Source organism: Chrysemys picta, chromosome 22 (genome assembly GCF_011386835.1).
Source record: "Chrysemys picta bellii isolate R12L10 chromosome 22, ASM1138683v2, whole genome shotgun sequence".
Lineage (NCBI taxonomy): Eukaryota > Metazoa > Chordata > Testudines > Emydidae > Chrysemys > Chrysemys picta.
Genome location: NC_088812.1, coordinates 23,050,006 through 23,073,911, shown reverse-complemented (window position 1 = coordinate 23,073,911; position 23,906 = coordinate 23,050,006). Strand labels below are relative to the sequence as shown.

The 23,906-nt window shown below is 58.1% G+C and overlaps 2 protein-coding genes across 2 annotated transcripts; both read left to right on the top strand.

The window, feature by feature from the left end:
• The first annotated feature begins 13,152 nt into the window (after nt 1-13,152).
• Nucleotides 13,153-18,398, top strand: LOC135977148 (patatin-like phospholipase domain-containing protein 6). The gene is made up of 6 exons (XM_065576423.1): nt 13,153-13,758; nt 14,204-14,344; nt 16,210-16,369; nt 16,744-16,824; nt 17,380-17,508; nt 17,992-18,398. Exons 1-6 carry the CDS (start codon nt 13,721-13,723, stop codon nt 18,142-18,144), a joined length of 702 nt encoding a protein of 233 aa, XP_065432495.1. The 5' UTR covers nt 13,153-13,720; the 3' UTR covers nt 18,145-18,398.
• LOC101936614 (patatin-like phospholipase domain-containing protein 6) lies at nt 18,010-22,688 on the top strand. Its single transcript, XM_065576426.1, has 6 exons — nt 18,010-18,140; nt 19,478-19,629; nt 20,132-20,329; nt 20,876-20,972; nt 21,161-21,248; nt 22,434-22,688. Exons 2-6 carry the CDS (start codon nt 19,600-19,602, stop codon nt 22,477-22,479), a joined length of 459 nt encoding a protein of 152 aa, XP_065432498.1. The 5' UTR covers nt 18,010-18,140; nt 19,478-19,599; the 3' UTR covers nt 22,480-22,688.
• The last annotated feature ends 1,218 nt before the right edge of the window (nt 22,689-23,906 follow it).

Below are 23,906 nucleotides of genomic sequence, written 5' to 3'. Positions count from 1 at the left end.
ATTTTTGCCCTTTTCCAGTCTTCTGGAATCTCTCCCGTCTCCCATGACTTTCCAAAGATAATAGCTAGAGGCTCAGATACCTCCTCTATTAGCTCCTTGAGTATTCTAGGATGCATTTCATCAGGCCCGGGTGACTTGCAGGCATCTAACTTTTCTAAGTGATTTTTAACTTGTTCTTTTTTTATTTTATCCGCTAAACCTACCCCCTTCCCATTAGTATTCACTATGTTAGGCATTCCTTCAGACTTCTCGGTGAAGACCGAAACAAAGAAGTCATTAAGCATCTCTGCCATTTCCAAGTTTCCTGCTACTGTTTCTCCCTCTTCACTAAGCAGTGGGCCTACCCTGTCTTTGGTCTTCCTCTTGCTTCTAATGTATTGATAAAAAGTCTTCTTGTTTCCTTTTATTCCCGTAGCTAGTTTGAGCTCATTTTGTGCCTTTGCCTTTCTAATCTTGCCCCTGCATTCCTGTGTTGTTTGCCTATATTCATCCTTTGTAATCTGTCCTAGTTTCCATTTTTTATATGACTCCTTTTTATTTTTTAGATCGTGCAAGATCTCGTGGTTAAGCCAAGGTGGTCTTTTGCCACATTTTCTATCTTTCCTAACCAGCGGAATAGCTTGCTTTTGGGCCCTTAATAGTGTCCCTTTGAAAAACTGCCAACTCTCCTCAGTTGTTTTTCCCCTCAGTCTTGATTCCCATGGGACCTTACCTATCAGCTCTCTGAGCTTCCCAAAATCTGCCTTCCTGAAATCCATTGTCTCTATTTTGCTGTTCTCCCTTCTACCCTTCCTTAGAATTGCAAACTCTATGATTTCATGATCACTTTCACCCAGGCTGCCTTCTACTTTCACATTCTCAACGAGTTCCTCCCTATTTGTTAAAATCAAGTCTAGAACAGCTTCCCCCCTAGTAGCTTTTTCAACCTTCTGAAATAAAAAGTTGTCTCCAATGCAGTCCAAGAATTTGTTGGATAGTCTGTGCCCCGCTGTGTTATTTTCCCAACATATATCCGGATAGTTGAAGTCCCCCATCACCACCAAATCTTGGGCTTTGGATGATTTTGTTAGTTGCTTGAAAAAAGCCTCATCCACCTCTTCCACCTGGTTAGGTGGCCTGTAGTAGACTCCTAGCATGACATCTCCCTTGTTTTTCGCCCCTTTTAGCCTAACCCAGAGACTCTCAACACTTCCATCTCCTATGTCCATCTCTACCTCAGTCCAAGTGTGTACATTTTTAATATATAAGGCAACACCTCCTCCCTTTTTCCCCTGTCTATCCTTCCTGAGCAAGCTATACCCATCCACACCAACATTCCAATCATGTGTATTATCCCACCAAGTTTCAGTGATGCTAACAATGTCATAGTTGTATTTATTTATTAGCACTTCCAGTTCTTCCTGCTTATTCCCCATGCTTCTCGCATTTGTATATAGGCATCTAAGATACTGGTTTGATCTTTCCTCCCAGTTTTGAGACGGTCTTGAGCCGTGTAAAATGGTACATTTCTGGGGTGCAAGACGGGGGCATTTGCTGGTATTTCTCTCTGTATAGTTCATGAGTGGCTTGCACTGCATTCATATAACTTATCTGGGTGTATCTTGCGTGCTGGTGGCTGAGTGAGGCTTGCTGCTGTCACTAGTCAAGCATCGTGACAGACAGCCCAGGCTGGCGAGTTAAGGGGACATAGCAGTCCCAGTTCCAGGTTGCACCCTGGGGACCCATCACACTAGGAGACAATGCAAACACGGGAGATGGGGAGTCCCCCATTTCCCCACTGCTGCAAGGCTACACTATGAGTGTGGATTGCCACCCCCACCCCGCTTTGAGCAAGGGAAGAAGTGGGGGTGTTTTCTGAAAAGCCATCAATAGAAGTGGCACCAATCTGGGCTGTTACTCCCTGCAGATTGTGCAGAACGCCCTATGAGCCGCTCCCTCCTCTGACATCCCAACCAGCAGCAGCAACATGTAACCTGCCCTCGGGCATCTGAAGTAGCCAGGCTGAGATGAGTGGGGCTGGGCGCCCCCCGCAAGCTCCCGCAGACATCGCTGGCCACCGGCGTTGTGAAGTGAGCGGGGAGCCCGAGGCAGCGGCCGCCCCCGAAGGCTCCCCTGGGCTCATCGTCTCTACCCGCCTCGGCGCCCCAAGCCCCGCAGCAGCAGCCCCCGCTCCCTAACCGCGGCCGAGCACCGCCCCGGGAGCCGGGCGAAGCCGGAACCAGCGACCCGCGGAGCGGCCTCTGGGGCTGTTCTCGGCCCGCGGACGTGCCCCGCGAGCCGGGACCCTGCACGGACCCCGGCCGAGCGTGGCTCCAGCAGCCCGGCCCCGGAGCTCCGCGCGCGGCAGGAGGCGAGCCCGCCCCGCGCCCCGCTCTCCCAACGGCTTCTTGCCGCCCGGGGGAATCACGTGACGGGGCTTGTGTGGCGGGCGGGACAGGAGAGGAGACGGGACCCTTCGCCTGTTTGTAGCGCGGGGGAGGGGGAGCAGCCCCGATCCCGCTCAGCCGGCCTCAAGCGCCTGTTTCCCGCCAAGCCCGGGCGCCCGCCCCGTGCACTCGCCCCGCGCCCTGCTCTCCCAACGGCTTCTTGCCGCCGGGGGTATCACGTGACGGGGCTTGCGTGGGGGGCGGGGCAGGAGAGGAGACGGGACCCTTCGCCTGTTTGTAGCGGGGGGGAGGGGGAGCAGCCCCGAGCCGTGTTTCCCGCCAAGCCCGCGCGCGCCCGCCCCGTGCACTCGTCCCGCGCCCCTGCTACGGCTCTGGCTCTTTGGGCCGCCGCCGGGACCCTCGCGCGCCCGAGGCACCGGCCACGGGGCTCCCCATTGGAGGTGGCGTCCGGCCTCTCCCATTGGCTCCGAGGCGCTATCAAGCAAGAAGGAGGCGGCCCGGGAAGTTGTGGGAGCGTATCAGTGAATCCCTGGCTACCTGCAGTGGTGTAGCTGCCTGCTGAGCCCTGCCTCGGTCCGGTCCCTCCCCTCCCGCCTTGTTTCACATCCTCTGGCTACTGACTCCAGCTCCAGGCTCTATTCCTGACTCCCACCTCTGGTTCCTGACCACCCTGGCTCTGCCCATTAGTCCTGGCTGCCTGTGGGCTGGGATAGCTCCCTGCACTGCTGAACCCAGAGCCAGACTCTCCTGCTCCCTAATCCCATGTCTCATCTACAGCCTGATCCTCCCCCAGAGCCCTGCACCCCTAAACCAGAGGGGTATCCTGCAGCACCCCCTCCCAGCTGGGTGCTCAGCCCCTGCTCACACCCGTGGGGGCTCTGTCCCTGTTCTCAGCCTGGGACATTAAGGAGAGGAAGACACAGAACGGACAATAAGAGCCCAGAGAACATCTCCTTGGGGGTCAGCTTGACCTAACTGCAGCGCTCAGGGGGACAAGTGGAGATGTAGCCAGGTCTAATTTTTCAGAGAAGATCTGGTCCCACTTACCCCTCCCTTCCTGCCCGGCCCTGATCTTACCCATGAGGCTCCTCTCACATGTGGAGCTGGGGACCACCGGTGTAAGTGAGCAGACCCCCAGTGTCAGCCTCAGGGACGTCACTGCCGATGTGACACGCTTCGACAAGCCGGTGGGTTGGCAGCGCCTCGGTCTGGTCCATTATTGTTGTTGCTGTAGTTGAATTGGGGCAGGAATCCCAGTGTGTGCGGGGAGGGGGGGCTCTCCATGGCCCATCTGGGCTCTAGACAAGGGATGGGGGTCTTGCCTCCTTGGGGCAGGAAAGAACAGGATTTGGGGAGGAGGGGATGTCACCTCAGATCCCTGCACCCGCGTAATAATCTCAAGCTCTTCAGAGCACGTTGCAAAGGCGGCCTGGTCTAACAACTTCTCCAGCCCTTCACCAGAACATTTCCGGCTCCTAGCCCATGCTGGACCCTCCCGGATGAGGAGGCCCGGGACTGTCAGGTGCAATTTGGTGGCTTTATCACCGGGGGCTCACAGGTGGCCAGTTCATGAGAGGGGGGATCTGGAAAGGAGGGAAATGGCTCTGATAACCCTGTCCTGGCCACACCCTGGCTCTTACCCTCCCCCAGCACTGAGCAGGATGCACTTTGGCTCAAGCCTGACAATAATTAAAGGGGCAGGGATCTGTGTGTAGCATCTTTAGCTAAAAGAGTTTTTCTCCCCGCTGTGTCTCAGGCATTTGAGTTAAATGGGCATCTGCAAAAATGAAAAGGATGAAGCTAAAGGGCCAAACTCTGCTCCCAGTTACACCAGTGTAAATCTAGAGTGAAGGCAATAGTGTGACTCAGGATTTACACTGGTGTAACTGGGAGCAGATATTGGATCAAATAGGTTCTAAAACTTTGTCAGCAAATAATCATGTCCCCTGCCAGGCAGTGAGGTTTCCCCTGCACAGGGTGTGATGCTGTCAGTCCTGCCAGCTCCTCAGTCACCCCCAGGCTTCCAGGGATGGCAGGGTAGGTGAGACCCCCATTTCTGATCTGTTTTTGAAAAGAGGAAAAACCAAACTGCTTTTTGAGCTTTCCCCCAGCACCACGAAGGAGCAAAAAAGGGAAGGAACCCAACTGCTACCCCCAGAGAATGAGCAACACACGGAGCAGCAGGTTCCTCATCAGCCAGCAAAGGAGCTGACTTGCCGCACCGCAGGGAGGGGACAGACCCCAGCCCGTGTTCCTGGGTCCTCCTCGTCCCGCTGAGGTTCTCCAGGCAAGTTGGGCACGTGCTCAGGATCCCCTCGGATATCTCAGTCATGCAGGCGTCTTCCTCTCTGGGGCCAAGGGTAGCGGGCTGGGTGGGTGCCCCGTGTGCTCTGCTGTTAGCGCCCGCTGGGTTTCCTGCCCCATAAGGCGGTGTCTTATACACGCAGTGACTCAGGTGCTCCCGTGGTGCAGCCTGCGTGGGCAATGCCCCATCACCCTGCCTCCTGCGCCGGGCGGTGGTGACCCTGAATGAGTCACAGTGTCAAAGAGGGAACAGCCCTGCTAGATCCCATCTGGTCCATTGTCCCAGAGCAGGACTGTTCTCTCTAGGCTAGTTTTAAATATAGCATAACCGGGTAGCTTGTCGGGATCAGGGATTGAACCCTGGACCTCTGGGATGAGCTGCTACCACCTGAGCTAAAAGAGCCACCACAGTAGCAGGCTCATAAACATCTCTCTGGGGTCCCAACACTGCAGGGAGACAGGGTCTGGCCATATGGGTTAGGCAAATGTCCCTAGCCATGCAGCTCCCAGTCTGCCCCGAGGGAAGTGACTCCCAGGTGGCACCATCACAGAGTATTTCCTGGTGTGCGAATAGGGGGTGAACAGTGAGGTGACAAAATTTGAAGACAATACAAAACTACTCAAGATAGTTAAGGCCAAAGCTGACTGCAAAGAGATACAAAAGGATCTCAGGAAACTGGGTGACTGGGCAACAAGATGGCAGATGACATTCAGTGGTGACAAGTGCAGAGTAATGCACATTGGCAAACATAATCCCAGCTACACACACAAACTGGTGGGGTCTAAGCTAGCTGTTACTACACAAGAAAGGGATCTTGGAGTCATCGTGGAGAATTCTCTGAAAACATCCGCTCAATGTGTAGCGGCTGTCGAAAAAGCCAATAGAGTGTTAGAAACCACTAGGAAAGAGCTAGAGAATGAAACTGAAAATATCATTATGCCTCTCTATAGAGCCAGGGTATGGCCGCACCTTGAATACGGCATGCAATTCTGGGTGCCCAATCTCTAAAAGGATATATAAGAATTGGAAAAGATGCAGAGAAGGGCAATGAAAATGATTAGGGAGCTGGATAAGCTTCCATATGACGACAGATTACAAAGACTTGGACTGTTCAGCTTAGAAAAGAGACACTTACGGGGGCTATGATAGAGGGCTGTGACTTCATGGGAAAGTGACTAGGGAAGTGTTATTTACCCCTTCACACACTGCAACAACCAGGGGTGATCCAAGGAAATTATTAGGCAGCAGGTTTAAAACTCACAAAGGGAATTGTGAAGCCCCAAAGCATAACAGGGTTCAAAAAAGAATGAGAGAAGTTCCTGGAGGATAGGTCCAGCAATGGCTATTAGCCAAGATGCTCAGGGACACAATCCCATGCTCTGGGTGTCCCTAAACCTCCACCTGCCAGAAGCATCGGACACTGACCATTGTCAGAGACATGACACTGGGCCATTGGTCTGACCCAATGTGGCTGTTGGCCTGTTCCTCCTAATCCTCCCCCTATATGAGGCCCGTGACAGGATGAAGGCCTAGGTGCTACAAGCCCCTGCCTAGGGCCTCAGCTCCTGGAATCATGTCAGGATGGAGGGATTTAGACCGTTCTCCCTTCTCACCCCTGGGCAGGGCCCAGCATGAGAGCTAGGCACCATTTTTATTCCACTTCAGCCCAATGTGAGCCCCAGTAGCTCCCAGCAGATCATGGGGTCGCCACCAGCCTCTGGCTGCAGATGAGAAGAGACCTCCAGTGGTCCCAGCACAGCTCATCTGTGTGCGTGCGTGTGTGTGTGTGTGTGTGTGTGTACGCACACCTCAGCCCTCTGGTCAGTGCACATCCAGAATTACACAAAGAAACGAGTCAGTTTACATCGGCACACGTTCTGAGTCCAAGGCAGCTGTATTCCACACAAGGTCGCCCTCCGCATCCCGTGTAGCTCTGAGAGCCCTCTCCACTTACATGGCCACAACCACACAAGCATCGCAAGGTGCGTCTAAAGCCTCCATTCGCCAGGCCGCCTGGCTCACAGCTGGAGGAGACATTCTCAGCCCCATTTCACAGCAGGGTCGGCAGAGCACAGCCGGGAGCAACATCACCTGGAGCTAAGACCTGACTCCCAGCCCCCTGTTTTAACCACTGCCTCCTCCCCCATAGGGCACCAAAACCGGCACCGCTGGGTTCACACAGCGATGGGGGTTCAGAGCGGGCGGGAAACATGAGCGGGCGGGGGCCCGATGCAGGTGGCGGGGATCGCAAGGGAGAAGGTGCTTGCACTGCGAACAGCAAGTTTGTAAATATGAAGCAGTGGTGAGCAGGGGAAAGGGTGGCACTGGCAGAGCGTGGAGCATCTCCACCGCGGGAGAAATTTGCCCCTGTGTGAAGAGGGAGCACAGGAGCCCTCTGGGCTGTAGCGTTGCCACGTGTCCCATTTTCGACTGGAACGCCCGGTCGAAAAGGGACCCTGGCGGCTCCAGTCAGCACCACTGACCGGGCCGCTAAAAGTCCAGTCTGTGGCACAGTGGGGCAAAGGCTGGCTCCCTGCCTGCCCTGGCTCCATGTGGCTCCTGGAAGTGGCCGGCATATCCGGCTCCTAGGCGTAGAGGCACTGCCCCTGTCCCGAGCACCAGCTCCACAGGTCCCATTTGCCAGGAACTGTGGCCAATGGGAGCTGCGAGGGTGGTGCCCAGGTGTGCAGGCAGCATGCCAAGACCCTTTGCCTCTTTGCCTAGGGACCAGACATGCCGGCCACTTCTGGAAGCCGCGTGAGGCAAGCACTGCTTGGCTGAAGCTTCCTCCCAGAGCCTGCACCACTTCCTGCACCCCAGCTCCCTGTCCTAGCCCTGACCCCCCTCCCACACCCCAAATCACTCATCCCCAGCCCCACCCCAGAGTCCGCTCCTCCAACCGAAGCCTCCACCCACTCCCACACCCCAACCCCCTCGGCCACAGCCTGGAGCTTGCACCCCCACCCGGAGCCTGCACCCCCATCCGCACTCCAACCCCCTGCTCCAGCCCTGAGCCCCTTCCTGCATTCTGAATACCTCAGCCCCAGCCTGGAGCCTGCACCCTCAGCCGCAGCCCTCAACCCCTCCGCACCCCAGCCCCCTGCCCCAGCCTGGAGCCCGCACCCTCGGCCAGAGCCCTCACCCCCTCCGCACCCTGGAAGCAGGTGCTTGGGGCGGCCGCTCCGGAGAGGGGCGGCACATCCAGGTATTCGGCAGCAATTCGGCGGACGGTCCCTCACTCCGCCTGGGAGCGAAGGACCTCCTGCCAAATTGCCGCCGCAGATCGCGATCGCGGCTTTTGCTTGGGGCGGCCAAAACCCTGGAGCCGGCCCTGCTCCTCCAGGGTAATCTTGAGCTCTTCTGCTACTCTGATAAACAAGTCTTGAAAGTGAGTGAGCTCATGAGTAGCGGGAGGTGGTGGGGGTACCATGGCATCTTGTGGTGTTATCGCTATAGAAGAGGTGTGTGGGGCAGTGTCCTCTGTGGGTGTGGCGGCCACTTCAAGTCTTATCTGGCTTTCAGTGTAAGCAGGCAGTGCGGAGGGTCTGACAGCTTTCCTCCGGGCAGCCCGCAGAAGACCTGAGTGTGGTGTGGTGTAGATCCATGGACCCCAGTGTGGCCATTGCCCCGTGGGGGTACAGGTGGTCCCATCCAGGGATTGCCATACCAGTGTGGATAGCTTTGAGGACATGGAGATCATGCTGTAATGTGTCTCCCAGTTGTAGGTGAGTCTGGGGAGAGTATTGAGAGGGAAACATCTGGTCATCGTATTCCTCTTCCTCCTCCTCATCCTCCCACCCTTCATTGGAGGGGCTTGAAGTGGTAGGGGAGTACTGAAGGTAGAGTGCTAAAGGTCTCGGTGATACACTGGTGCCGAGAAGAGGAGAGTCGGGAGCATGGGACACCCTTAATTCCTCTGGCTGTAAAAACTGTGGTGGAGCTGACTGACCAGGAGTCGGTGCCAATGTAGCTGGTGGAGGCAGAGTCTTCTCGGGCATCTGCTGGCACCAAAGGGAGTCAGGGGGCGCAAGCTGGCTCTGTGGAGTAGGAGCCCCTGAGGTAGGCACTGCAAGGGAGGCTGGAGACCTCAGGGGGCTCGGTGCTGAGAGCAGTGGCTGTAAAAGCAGCACCGCAAGATCAAAGGACGGTGCTGCAGCCGCTTGTTCTGTTGGCACCGTAGCAGCTCTCGGCACCGTACTGACAAAGGTGGCCGCAGCAGAGCTGAAAGAGGCGGGCAACTGGAAGCCGTGAGCCTCGGCACCATGTAGTGGGGCAGCCGACTCACGGTTGGTGCCTGAGGTGCCTGCCGCGTGGAAAGTGCTCAGCCGCGGAGCCGGAGGTAGTGGAGACCAGAGAGACGGTTTTAACTTTTTCCCCGAGGAACAACTCCTAAGGGGAGAGGAAGCTGGCCGGTTTTTTTGCTTTTCTTTTGCCTCTGGAGGGTGTCACAGAGGTTTGCTGGCCAGGGTCAGACACAGGTCGGAGGGAGTTTTCCAGGAGCAGCATTTTAAGCCTGAGCTCGTTGTCCTTGCGGGTCTGCGCTTTCAATTTGTTACAGTGGACGCATTTTGGGGGCTACATTAGCTGCACAGTTGATGTGAATGCTGGTCTCCAGGCAGGTGGCTTATTGAGTCAGACACTTTGTGCCTTTCCTTTCCCACTCACTGCATAGCAGGACAAAGCCCACAGGGAAACTGAGGCACACTGCTCGTAAAAATATTGCCTGAATTTCCACATCCACACAAGTGCTCCACAGGGCGAGGGCTACTCTCACCTGCCCCGTTCAGTCCTCCGGAGCGTGGCTGGTGCTGCCTTGGACTCACCTGCGGCCTGTCTGGAAGCCTGGTCTGGAACATGCCTCTTCCCATAGGTGCTGGGTGTCATGATTGGCGTTGGTGTTTCCATGTTGCTCGTCGCCACCTTGATCCTGGTGCTGGTCCGCAGGCGGCACCTCAAGAGTAAGTGCCCATCTCTGCAGGGAGCAAATCTGATCCCTTTCGCAGCCGTGGCTCTGGCATGCTGCTGTCCATCAGGCCATCTTGGGCTTAGTGTCTGCAGGCTGGATAGGCAGTGAGACCGTAATAGCTAGAGCAGGGGGCTCGCAACCAGGACTCCTGGGTTCTCTCCTACTGATCACTGCCTGGGCAAGTCCCTTCACGGCCCTGTGCCTCAGTTTCCCAACATACAAAGGGATTGTGAGGGGTATCCAGGGACTGGTTGGGAAGGGCATAAAGCTCCTGGGGTTCTTTGGGGGCAGCCCAGCTTCATGGGGCTGGAGTGGGGGGGTGGGGGCAGGCAGGACTCTGCCATCTGTACCCCCAAGGCCTCTGGACCACTCCCTGGGCTGGGAGGTGGGTTGCAATGAGGAGTGCAAGCAGGGAGTCAGATTGGTGGGGAAGGGGGCAGGCTCCAAACCTTGCTGGGGTGGGGCCCTGGGGTCCCTGCACTGGTAACCTTTCATGTCTCCCTCTCTCTCTCACTGAGGTTCAGGCTCAGGAGACGCCCAGTATCGATTGTGCAAGCGGGACAAAGTGCTGTTCTACGGGCGCAAGATCATAGTCATAGAATATCAGGGTTGGAAGGGACCTCAGGAGGTATCTAGTCCCACCCCCTGCTCAACACAGGACCAATCTCCAATCATGCGCAAGGTCTGGGGCTGGGGCAGAGCACCGTGTGCTGGCCCAGGCTGGGGAGTCAGTGGGTGCTGGCAGTGAAAGCGCTGATGGCTCTGCCAGCTCCGGTGTAGTGCTCCAATCCCTGTCCCCTCCCTGCCCCGCTGAAGGGCGTCTCTGGGGGTAGTTCAATTTCGCACTTAGACACTGGTGTTGGACAGGGTGGTGGCTCCCGGCCAGTGCAGCCAGGGGCTCCGAGCTGCAGAGATTGTCCTGCCACAGGGTGTTCAGCCCTGGCCGTGGCCTGTGCCCCTGTGACCTGGCCCCATGGCACCTCCCCCAACCCATGCTCCTCATCTGCCCCTGCAGCTGAGGAGTAAGAGCTCTGGCAGGTGAATCATTGCAGGTGGGCCTGATCTCCTGGTCATCCTCCCTGTCACAGAGCCACAGGGTCTAGCCTATGCCTCCCTCCCCCCCCCCCCCCCCCCGGAACCAGTCCCTTGGGAGTGCCCCCTTCAGTGTGATGGGTCTCAAGGACGACACAGTTACACAGGGTAGGCCCCAAACTTGGTCCTTGGCAGCCAGCCCTGTCTGTCTCTCTGCAGCAAATTTGGCTGAGCCAGTGTGACGGGTTGGATCACAGAAACCCCCTTGGGGTTGCCAACTGATGTGCCAAGACTACTTCTGCCCCTGCTTTCCTGCCCTGGCAGCTTGGGACTTCAGTGCCCTGTCTGGTTTGAGCCAGACCCAGTAGCCTGCTGCAAACCCAACCCAGGTCTGAACCACGTCTCCTAACAGCTGTAGGCTCAGTTGAAAACAGGTTAGGAAGTGTTCCTGTCTTGAACACTCAGATGCTCAACTCCCAGTGGGGTCCAAACCCCAAATAAATCCGTTTTACCCTGTATAAAGCTTATACAGGTTAAACTCAGAAATTGTTCACCCTCTATAACACTGATAGAGAGATATGCACCGCTGTTTGCCCCCCCCCCCCCCGGTACTAATACATACTCTGGGTTAATTAATAAGTAAAAACTGATTTTTATTAAATACAGAAAGTAGGATTTAAATGGTTCCAAGTAGTAACAGACAGAACAAAGTGAATTACCAAGTAAAATAAAATAAAACACGCAAATCTATTTCTAATACAGTAATGCAACTGAATACAGATAAAATCTCACCCTCAGGGATGTTTCAATACGTTTCTTTCACAGATTGGATGCCTTCCTAGTCTGGGCACAATGCTTTCCCCTGGTTCAGCCCTTGTTCCAGCTCAGGTGGTAGCTAGGGGATTTCTCATGACTGCAGCCCCCTTTTTCTGTCCCACCCCCTTATATGGCTTTGGCACAAGGCGGGAAACTTTTGTCCTGGTTGATGGGAGCCATCAACATTCCAAACCACCATTAATGGCCCACACTTTGCATAATTACAATAGGCCTCAGAGTGATATTTCATATTTCTAGTTTCAGATAAAAGAGTGATACATTTATACAAATAGGATGACCACACTCAGTAGATTATAAGCTTTGTAATGATACCTTACAAGAGACCTTTTCCATGAAGCATATTCCAGTTACATTATATTCACTCATTAGCATATTTTCATAAAATCATGTCTAGTACAAGGTCCCAGCCAGACTCCTGGGGGAGGCCTGTGCTGTGCCCTTAGGGCACTATGCTCGGTGAGGCAGGGAGCCTGTTCAAGCCAAGGGGACAGTTTATTACTCAGCTGGCACAAGGGCTCTGAGAGATCCTAGCTTTTGTACAGAGAAGAAAAAGTGAAGAGCGAGTTCAGGCTGACCAGCGCCAGGCCTCCCTCAAGCCAAGCTGTTGTAGGAACCGTTCCTTTCCCTGTCCCTTTGTCTGCCTCAGGTCAGCTCTGTGTCTCTGGGGACACGTCTGCACTGCAATGAAAAACCCACAGCTGTGAGGCTGGGCCCGGGCCAATTGACTTGGGCTCACAGGGATAAAAATCACAGTGTAGGCGTTTGGGCCCAGGCTGGAGCCTGGGCTCTGAAACCCCACGATGGGGGAGGGCCCCAGAGCACAGACTCCAGCCCGAAACATCTACACTGCAATTTTTAGCCCCGCAGTTTGAGTCAGCTGACCTGGGTCAGCTGGGGTTGGGCCATAGGTCTTTTATTGCAGTGTAGACATAGGCTCTCCCCCGCAGCCACCTGGTTTTGTTCTCTGGACCAACCACGCTGTGCTCACCTGCCTCGGAACCAGGTGTCTGTCTCCGGGTACAGAAATGTTGATTCCAGCCCAGAAAGTCCTAGCAACTCTGCTCAGATCCCTGGCCGGCTCTCCCACGGCCTACGGAGAGAATGAATTCTTTCCCCCAACGGGCAGTGGTGCCAGGGTGCTAGGTGCAGAATGATGCAGACAGCTCATAAACACCGTACAGAGCTTTGTCACACTAAGTAACAGCAGTGGGGTTAGCAGCCAGGGCTGGGCGTGTGGCTGTCTGCCCCGGCAGCCAGGAGCTGGGCCCTGCCTGGAGGGAGGGACAGGCTCAGCATGCGAGGTCCCCAGGAGCCTGCCCCGAGGGGACAGTCTGGCTGATAACAGGAACCTATCCAGGCCCATGCTCCAAAGGTGGGGAAAGTGTTTTCAAAGAACTAACATCCCAGCCTCTGCCAGCCCCTCTTCTCCCTGCTCCCCCCACCCACTTGGCCCTGCCTGGGGGCAAAGGGGGGCAGCGCTGGCCCAGGCACGGAGAGGGGGGTGTTCATGGGTCAGTTTGGGATGCAGGAGCAAGTCTCCTGGTGCTGGTTGTCTCTGCAGGGAGCAGTGAGGGGGAGCTGGGGCAGAGCTGGGGGTGGGGAGTGAACTCCAGCTGGCACCAGTGGCGGGAGATGGGCTCCTGTGGGGAGCACACTGCAGCCCAGCTGGGTCATGGTGCCAGGAACTGGGGCACAGCAGCAGATAGCTCTGCCAGAGCCTGGACTTGGGGAGGGTCCTGTGGGGTCACTAATCCCAGAGAAGTGAGCAGGGCCCCGTCCCCACCACTGGGAGTCCTGTCCAGCAGCCCCTCACTGAGCTGCTTGCTGAGCGGATTGGGGCGAGGCAGTAGGGTGCTGGGCTTTCCCAAGGCCTCTGCCTCAGGCCCATCATCTGACTGCCTGTGAGGATTCAGGGGGGCAGGGAACCAGGCACCAGGAGCTGGGAGGGCTGGCACTGAAGCGGGGTGACCTGCAGGAGAAGGCCAGTTCCATGAGGACTCCCCTACTGTGTCTCCTGCCTGGCTCGCTGGCAGCAGTGGTTGGCTGAGTACCAAATCTCCTCACCCAGATGGCTGGCTCCAGTGGGCGCTGTCCGCGGGAGCAGCTGGTGGCTTACCTGGACTGTCTCTGCAGGTGTCCCAGTCCACCTCCTCCCTTGTGGACACAACCATCTCCAGCACCTCCCGGCCCCGCATGAAGAAGAAGCTCAAGATGTTGAACATTGCCAAAAAGTAAGTGGGTTCGCTCGTCCTCCATGGTGTGAGACAACTGGGGCTGGCCCAGCCCTGCCATGAGGGGTAGTGGAGGCACCCATGTTCCCAGCCCTGCTGCGGGAGTGGGTATTACACCTCCCCCCAAGCCATTAGCACTAACTGACCTCTCCTTGCTCTGCAAAGCAGCTGCACCCCAGCCTGGACACCAGCCTGGAGAACCCACCCCCAGAGCAGTTGACCGGCACCGGACCAGCCTGTGGCATGGTGCTGCTCAGCTCCCTGGGTGGGGCCCTTGGGCCTCCGGCCCCTGGCATGAATGAGTGCCATGGCTCAGGAACAAGTCCTGCCTCCTTGATGCATGATGCAGATTCTCTTCTTCCCTGGTGTGTGGGGGGGAATCTGCCCCTGCAGGCAACTCTCTAGTTGGCCCCGTCTATCCCCTCTCGTCTGTCCCTGTGCCCAGGATCCTGCGCATCAAGAAGGAGCTGCCCATCCTGCAGCTGAAGGAGCCGCCGCCCTCAGTGCTGGAAGCGGATCTGACTGAGTTTGACGTGGCCAACTCCCACTTGCCGTCCGAGGTGCTGTACATGCTGAAGAACGTCCGGTGAGTGCCCCCAGGCAGCGGGGCCCAGAGCCCAGGCTCAGCTGCAGCCACGTTTCCCCCTCCCCGCAAGCAAGCTTGAGCTAGGGTGGGCACCTCTGAGGTACGAAATCCAGGAGACCCGGGATGGTCCCGAGCCCATGACCTGGCCAGCTGGCTGTGTGTAATGGAGCGCTCTGTCCGACTGATTTCCCAGCACGGTCCTGGGAAAACCTGGACACCGTGTGAGCCTGTCAGATCATCTAGTCCAGTGGGTCTCAACCTTTCTTCATTTGCGGATCCCTCTGGACATTTTGAATGGAGGTGCGGACCCCTTGGGAAATCTGTCTGTAGATACAGCTGAATTCTGTTCAGTTTGTTTTAACCTGTCCTTTGCGGACCCCTTAGGCATAGTCTGTGGACCCCAGGGGTCTGCGGACCACAGGTTGAGAACCACTAGTCTAAGCTGTGCAGACTCCAGCCCAGTCGGACCATAGGTTGGAGAGCTGCCGAGAATGCTCTGGAGCAGCAGGAATGGTGGCCCTGGTTCTCCAGTAGGGAGCGCTCTTCCCTCTTGGCTGATACAGAGCTAGTGCTCCACGGGGCAGGGCAGCTGGAGGCAGCCTCTGTCGGGTGTGAGCAAATGCCCTTGTGGGCTCGTGGTGGGACCCAGCAGAGTGTTAGTCCTGGCTGAGTCCCGGCAGTGTTGCTGTGGGGCTATTGCATCAGACAGACTCTTCCCCAGAAGTGGCTGTGTTTGGGGTCGGGGGTGACAGCTTCTGGGCACTGGGATCCTGGAGCAGGGTAGTGTCACTGGAGGCTTGACCCTCTGGGGCAGCTCTGTCACGGACTCACAGACCGTGCCCACTCTTGGCCCCGTGAGGTCCATGGGGGGTGCCCCTTTCAGTGTGACAGCCCTTCTCGGGGGTCCACTCTCTCTTGGGGTCAGGCCCCTCCACCTCCTGGAGCCGCACCTATCTGAGCCTTAGCACATCTGTCTCTGCCGTGGGCCCCCTCAGGGAGTCCACTCGCTCTGGACCCCCAGGGCCTCCACCCCCTAAGGGGTTGATGCAACCCTGTTCTCTAGACCAGAGTGACTCTCAGCCAGCATAAAACAGGAGGATTTATTGAGAGTTGAACAAAGCACAGGAAACTCTCAGGGCCTCAGGCCTGGCCTCCCTCAGCCCAGCACATCCCAGTCTCTCTGCATCCAGGTGGGCTCTGCCTGCTCCCCCTCTCCAGCCCAGAGCCCCCTGCTCCCAGCTGGGCATCTGAGATTACCGGCCCCAGGCCCTGCCTCTGTCCATTGTCTTCTCTCCAGGTAAACAGGGTCGTAAACCGGGGCCTCCTCTCCTCGCTTCTGTCCTCTGGCTGGAACCGGCTGGTTAGGTCACTGGGTCCTCACTCTGCAGCCCATTGTCCGCCCACTGGCCAGAACCGGCTGCGTCTCCTCAGCTGGGCCTCCGGGTCACCAGGTCGCCAGATCACCGGTCGCTGTGGTATCCATCGTCCCGGCCATCGGCTGGGTTCCCAAGTCCTCTCTCCAGTTCTCTGCAAAACACACCCCCTCTCCCCTCACCTTGTTAAACCAGTAATACCCAGGGAAACTGAGTCCCACCCCCTCCACATGCATGCAAACCACAGAAAACAAGAGAACCCCCCACTTCGTCACAAGCTCCCACTCCCCCATTCATTGAGATGTGGGGCGGGGGGATGACTGACAGAGCCCGCCTAGTCCGCTGGGCTCTGGGTGGGTGTTCTGGCCCATGTGATGCAAGAGCTTGGGCTGGGCCCCAAGAGCCCCTCATGACATGAGCCCCAAGTCCCTGCCATGAGTTGCTGAAGGCTTTGCTCCCCTGCTGCCAACCATGACCCGCCCTTCCTTGCAGGGTGCTGGGCCATTTTGAGAAGCCGCTGTTCCTGGAGCTCTGTAAGCACATGATCTTCCAGCAGTTCCAACAGGGCGAGTACGTCTTCCGGCCCGGCCAGCCCGACACCAGCATCTACGTGGTGCAGGATGGCAAGCTGGAGCTCTTCCTGACCCAGCAGGTGAGCGGGCATGTCCCAGCCCACCCTGCCGTGTCCTATCTGCTCAGCAGCCACCAGCGACCCCTCCTGCCCCAAGCCAGCTGGGGAGGCTGGTTGTGGCCCCAGTGCTCTGCACCCCTTGGCTGGGCGGTCCCCTGCACCTGGGGACACCTTGGGGCAGAGAGCATACAGGACGCAATGGCTGAGGCTAGCTGCCAAGCAGCCCTGTCCTTCGGGATCACCGTGGCTGTAGGCTCCTCTGGGGCTGCCTCCCTTCCAGGGAGGGGCTCATGGAACAGGCCTCCACAGAGCCTGGCGCCAAGCGAGTTCTGGTGGCAGGGATGGCGAGGGTGGGTGATGGGGGCCCCCCTAAGGAGGGTGTTGCTGTGTTGCAGGACGGGAAGGAGACCCTGGTGAAGGAGGTGTTCCCCGGGGACAGCGTGCACAGCCTGCTCAGCATTCTTGACGTCATCACGGTACCAGCCCTGCCCCTCCACCTCCTGCTGGCCCCGTCCACCCATCCCACTCCCCCGCCCCTCTGGTGCTGGAGTGAATAGTCCAGCTCATTGAGTGACTGGCAGCCATGGGCTCCCCCCAGTTCTGCTCATGCCCCTCAATCCCAACTCGCAACCCCCTGCTCTCCTAACCCTGGGTCCCTAATGAAAGGCTAAATCCGGGTAGGCCCTGTGGGATGTGTGGGCTAAGCCCACCTGACCCCCCCATCCCATGATGGGTTTGCAGCCTGGGTCCGAGGTGGTGACATGCCACCATCACCCTGCCCTGTGCTTGCCACCTTGCCCCACACCTTTCCTCCACAGGGCCTGGGTCTCGGCCTTGGCTGGCTGCTGGGCTCGGGTGAACGTGGCTGTAGGCTGCTCTCTGGACCTTTTGGCCTGAAGCCGTGGGGTACCCCCCGGATCCCTGGCTGTCCTTGGCAATGCCTGCCACTGGTAGGCTGCTCTACCCAAAGGAGGAGGCGGGGGCACCCCAGCCTTGGTGCAGGGACACATGGGCACTCGGTTCTCACACAGGGGCACCAGCGGCCGTACCGGACAGTGTCTGCGCGGGTGGGCGAGGACTCCACAATGCTGCAGCTGCCGGTTGAGGCCTTCTCTGCCGTCTTCGAGAAGTACCCCGAGAGCCTGGTGCGGGTGGTGCAGGTGAGTGCGGCCTCGGCTCCCATCCCACGTGCTGACGCCCTCCCCTCCCCTGCATTGTGCCGCATGCTCAGACTCTCCCCTTCCCTTCCAGATCATCGTGGTGTGTGTGCAGCGGGTCACCTTCCTGGCCCTGCACAATTACCTGGGGCTGACTAATGAACTCTTCAGCCCTGGAGCTGGGCAGTGCTAGTGGGAAGGGGTCCCTGGACTCCCTGGTGCAGCGGAGCCACCCCCACCTACCCCGCCCGCTCTCACGCTGCTCATGCCTCCCACGCAAATGGGGAGGAGGGGAGAAAAGTGCTTGCTGCAAACCTGGTTTTGCTCCCCACCTCCTGCTGGGGTTCTGCCCTGCTCCCCAGCTGTGTTTGAGGGTTGGGGCCTGGGGCGGGGAGCTGCTCTAAGGGCAGCAGGCAGGAGCATGGGGAGCCGGCAATGCCACTTTCTGCCGGGCCGCTGCCCCTGACGCGCTCTCTCTGACACTAGCGGACATTGCCCGGAACATGGGCCCCAAATCAGTGGTTGCCATCGACATGGGCAGCCAGGACGAGACTGACCTCTGTGACTACGGGGACAACCTCTCAGGCCGGTGGCTGCTGTGGAAACGCCTCAGTCCCTGGGCCCAGAAGGTTAAGGTGAGCCCTGCCCTGCCCTGCCCTGCCCTGCCCTGGGGGCTTCCGAGCCCGAGAGCGCCCCCCAAGGGGAACCTGCCCCATCTCTCCTGCTGCCTCTGGGAACATCACCCCGGCCACCTGTGTAGAACTGATAAATGAAATTGTTTTTAATTGTTCACTTTTTCAATGTAACTTCATAAGTCAAGTTTTATGAATGAATCCACATTCATTTTATATCAATGTAACTTCATAAGTCAAGTTTTATGAATGAATCCACATTCATTTTATATCAATGTAACTTCATAAGTCAAGTTTTAAGAATGAAACCACATTCATTTTTGAATGAACCACATTCATTCATATAACCGGTTACCCCAATAACTGGCTAATTGATTTTGAAGCCGCTTGTTGAGCTCCTGCGGTTAAGTCCGCTGCTGCTTAGCTCAATTAAGCTGCTTGTTAAGAGCTACAGTTGTTCAGCCAGCTGCCTTTGTAAGTTTCAATATCAATCCGATTCCTGTTTAAGTCACAGAGACTTGCACTCTTTCAGTATCTCAGTATTGTAACTTCTGTTCACCATTCATTACACTTGCCTACATTTAGGGCCGGCTCTAACTTTTTTGCCGCCCCAGGCAAAAAAGAAGAGCGCCGCCCTGCCGTAACACCCTCCCCCCGCGAGCACCGGGCTGCCGAAACCCCCGCCCCCTCCCAGTGCCGCGCTGGGCCGCCCAAGCCCCCCGCCACCTCCAGCGCCGCGCCACGCCGCCCAACCCCCCCCCAGCGCCGTGCCACCCAAATCCCCCCCGCCAGCGCCACGCCCGGCCGCCCAAATCCCCGCCCCTTTGGACTGCCGGGCCGGGCTAACCAAACCCCCAGAGTGCTGGGTCGGGCCGAGCTGCCCCCCCGACAGTGCCTCGCTGCGCCGGGCCGCCCAAACCCCCAAGCGCCGTGCCGGGCCGCCCAAACCCCCACCCCCGCCAGCGCTGCGCCGCCGAAGGCCCCCCCCCCAAACAGCACCACGCCGCCGAAACACCCCCGCGACAGCCCTAGGTGCAGGCAGGGTCCCTTCCGCCACAGCCCCTGCCTCCCAGGGCTGCTCCTGCCTGAGCATGCGGGCCTGCCTTGGCAGCCAGTGGCTTCCTTCAGGCTGGCTGGGCACAGTCACTCCTGATGCCTCAGTGGCAGTTGCTGAGATCCGGCTCCGGCCACTCAGCTGGACTGAGCCAGCTGGGGAGGGGTCAGACCTGCAGAAGGTAGGAGAGACTGTCCCTTGCAGCCCCCTGCCCCAGGATGCTGTCCAAGGTGGGGCTGATCCACCCTCTTGCAGGACACTCCTGTTTTTCCCCACACACATACAGGTGCCCGACATGGCGGAGATCCAGTCGCGTCTGGCCTATGTGTCGTGTGTGCGCCAGCTGGAGGTGGTAAAGTCGAGCTCCTACTCGAATACATTCGCCCACCCATCGACCGCTTCAAAACCATGGACTTTGGCAAGTTCGACGAGATCTACGTGAGTCCAGATGGCCTGGGCCACGGGGATGGGGAATGTGGGAGGCTCTGATTAGGGGTGGGGGGAGTGTCTGTGCTCGGCTGGGGACGGGGAGGTGGGAGGCCCTGATCTGGGCCCTGGGCTGCACTGGGCTGGGGGTGAGAGGCCATGATCTTGAGGGGGAGAGGAGTCTGTGCTCGGGCAGCGGTGGGGGCAGTGGGAGGCCCCCACGATATGGGGGGGCCGAGGGAGGGTCTGTGCTCAGACGGGGGTGGGGTGGGTGGGAGGCCCTGATCTTGGGGAGGGGGGTCAGTGCTCAGCAGGGTATGGGAGACTGGGAGCTGCGCTTGGCCAGGGGTGGGGAGGGTGGGAGGCCCCAATCTGGGCCACTGGCTGTGCCCAGGTTGGGGAGGGAGAGGCCCTGCTTGAGGGGATGGGTTGGAAATCTGATGGCCACCCGTGTGGGGAGCAGTCCCCCAGCTACGTTGGAGCACCCAGGGCAAATCCATGTCTTGCTCTGCAGCGGGTGCTGCCTGGCCTGGCCAGCCCCCCCACACCTGGCTGGAAGGAGTGGGCCCCTCACCCTGCCCATCCATCTCATGCAGGACGTGGCTACCAGCATGGCAAGGTGATGTTCAGCGGCTGGAGCCGCGGCGACATCATTGAGAAGATGGTGAAGGACCGGTGCTCGGCCAACTTCTACGAGAGCAAGCGCATGTATGTGAGTGAGGGGGCAACAGTGGGGCATGGGCCAGCAGGGGATGGGTAGCTACAGTTTGTGCCTCGTCACACTCCAGCCGCTTAGCTCCCTTTTGTGCCAAGCTGACGTTCCTACAGGGTCCTGGCTGTGGTAGCCCCATGACACAGGACCAGTGCCTGAGGCACGGGAACAACCACCTCAGTCCTGGCGCCCCAAGTAGTAGGGCTGGGGGCTCCAAGGAGAGTGGGGGGGCTTGGCAAGGAAGTGCCCTCCCTCATCAGTGCAGACCCCACTTCCAGCTGGGGCCGCCGTGTGGCTCTGGTCCCTTTGTCCTTAGGCCGAGCCCCTTGGCAAAGTGGGGGATCCCCTCGGGGCTGAACTCAGAGCCATGGGGTGAGAACCTGACCCACACCCTTTGCCACAATGCCCCCCACTCCTTGTCCTCACCCACCGGAGCCCTCCTGAACCACCCGCTCTCTAGCTCAGCCCACATAGCACTTCCTCCCTGTATCCCACCCCCCAGGGCTACCTGGCGGGGGCATCTCTCACCTGGCTCTCACCCCCCAGGTGCTGACTTGCCCCAGCGCGGGGTTCACTGATCTGGCTGAGATCGTGTCTTGCATCGAGCCGGCCAAGAGCTACCTGTCCGATGGCTACGCTGATGGTGAGTGGGGGCAGGGGGCGTGACGCAGGGCTCTCTGCCCATGTCACTCCAGTAGGATTCTGGGGCCCCAGCAAGGCTGGGGGAGGGGGGCTAGGGCTGGGATAGAAGTGGGGGCTGCAGGTCGGGATTGAGGGGCACCAGGGCCAGGCCAGGAGCAACTGCCAGCTCCATGTGTGCTCCCATCCCAGGTGAGGAATCTGACTACCTGACGGGGTACGAGGAGGAAGGGCTGGACCCCGCGCGGGGAGAGGAGGAGCTGAGTGGACCCACACTGAGGTATTTGAGACTGTAAGCTCTGGTCTCTGCTCCGTGGGGATGGCGTGTGCTGGGCCCAGATGCTTCTCCTGGGGCCCTCTCCAGATGGGGGAGCTGGCCGAGGTGGGGCTCCGTCTGTGTCACTGTTCTGGCAGCTGTAGGGAGCGCTGGTCCCAATGCTGCTGCCCATGCTCCAGGGAGCAAGGGTGGGCCTGGATTCCCCAGCCCCTGGGACCATGCCCCCCTTCCCTGCACAAATATTACAGGCTCCCCACGAGGTGCTCTCCACACTCCCCCACTCCTCGGGGGGGGGGGGGGGGGGGGGGGGGAGGGTTTCCCGTTCACACCCTCCATGCCAGCTCCTGGGCTCCTTGCTCTCAGGCTGTGTCACGGAGTGTGGGCCCGGCACCCCCGGCTTCCTGCGATTCACCATGACTCTCAGCCAGTCAGTAAAGCAGGTGGTTTATTTAGAAAACAGGGACACAGTCCAAGACAGGGCTTGCAGGCACAGACAACAGGACCCCCTCAGTTAGGTCTATCTTGGGGTCCCAGGGCACCCCAGCCCCCTTGGGAGGTCAGAGCCCCGTCTGCCTCCCAGCCATTCCACCAGCCAGCTCTGAAACTCTCCCCCCACCCTTTGTTCAGTTTCCGGGGCAAAGGTGTCACCTGGCCTCTAACCCCTTCCTGGGTTCTCATGTTACATGCTCAGGTATCTTCCCTCGGCCAGTCTCCCATCCCCCCATGCAGACCATCCTAGCCACACTCCCCTGCCTTCCCAGCCAACACTCCCCACTCAGCATTCAAAGACTACATTAAGAACAGTCCCAGTTCGTCACAGGCTGGCATTGCCCAACTCCGGAGCCCAGAGAGGCCAGATCCTGGGGGTGGGGCTAAGAGTCGTGTGGGAGAGGGTGGGAAATGGACCTTCCCCTCCTGAGTATGGGGACCAGCACCACCCACCGCAACATGGGGCTTGTCTGGACCCAGATGTTGCCCTAGATCAGTGGTTCTCAAACTTTTTGTATCGGTGACCCCTTTCGAACACCAAGCCTCTGAGGGCGACCCCCCTTAGAAATTAAAAGCACATTTTTGATATTTAACACTATGTTAAATACTAAATTTTAAACCCTATTGCTTAAAATGAATTGACCTTTGTTGCTTCTTCTCTGTGCTTGAAAAAATCCATGTTTCAATTTTTATGCTCAGGTTGTTTAGTTTCAAGATGTCACTGCAGTTTGCATGGTTGCATTGATTCAGCAGACACAACTTCAAAACTTCACAGCAAATGGCACATTGCGGTTTTTCAGTACCAGAGGTGATGATACTGGTAAAGCCAAGTTTAATGTAAGACTCGAGATCCTTTCGTTTTTTAGCGGTTTTAGCAGTACAAGTGGCCATTATTTTCAGGAAAAAGTTTGCACTTATGTCTCTGACTGTTAATTAATAAAGTACTTGTTCAGCTGCGAATCAAGCCCTCTAATGTTGTCTCAGTACCAGGGCCAGCCATAGGAAAAATGGCGCCCTGGGCAAACTTCTATTTGGCACCCTTTCTTTGGAGGTGGAGTGGAGTGGAGTTGGGGGTGGAGCGGGGCTGGAGGAGCTTGGGGCTGGCAGCCCGGCGCAGGGGTTGGGGTTGGAGCTTGCAATCCCCCACATAACTGGGTTGTGACCCCCTGAGGGGTTGCAACCACCAGTTTGAGAACCAATGCCCTAGATCACCCTGGTGTGCTCGGGAGGAGGGGGGCTCCTGGCCACGTGGCTTGTCCTTACCCAGCTCTCACTAAACAGGCCTGAATCGTCCCTGCCTCAGCCTGGGAAGAGGCAGGGCGATTGCCCAGGGAGCAGCTCTCCTGGGGAATGGGGGTCTCACTCTGGACTGGATGGAGGGACGGGGTGTGTGTTCTCCACTCAGCCACTGACTGGACTCTAGTCTGAGTTCACACTCGTCCTGCTGGTCCTTCCTGGCCCTGAGCTCTCTGGCCTGGGGGCAAGGGCCCATCATGACAGTAGCACTGCTGCCCCCTCCTGCCGCTTGGTGGCTGGCCGGGCCCTATTCTCCCCGAGGGCTGGGACTGTGCCATCACACGGTGCCCCTCAGCCTGCTGCCCAGCAGGGAGTGTTCAGGTCTAGGTAGGGTTACCATTAGTCCGGATTCCCCCGGACATGTCCGGATTTTTGAACTAAAAATAGCGTCCAGGGGGAATTTGTTAATGTCCGGACTCCCCCCGTCATGCAGAGCACGCGCGGCTAACAGGGCAGCCGGATGGTGCCACTTACATGGGGCTCCGACAGCGAGAGAGAGTCCCTCCTCCCCTTGCAGCAGAGCTCACTCCCTCCCTCCCTCCATGCATTCACCTCCGGCAGTCTGGAGCTCCTCCCCTGCTGCTGCCCAGCGTGCCGGGAGAACAGCTCAGACAGTTCCTGAGCAAGCTCACAGCGAGACCTTAGGTGAACCGAAGGCCAACGACAAGGGAGCCGGAGAAGGGGCAGGGAGGTTCTGGAGGGGGCAGTCAAGAGACGTGGGGGGGGGGTCGGGAGTTCGGGGGGGGGGCTTTCTGGGAGGTGTGGATAAGGTTTTGGGCAGCCAGGGTACGGGTAGGGGGTAGGGTCCTGGGGGGCAGTTAGGGAGGGGGGTCTTAGGAAGGGGCAGTTAGGGGATAAGGAACAGGGAGGCTTAGG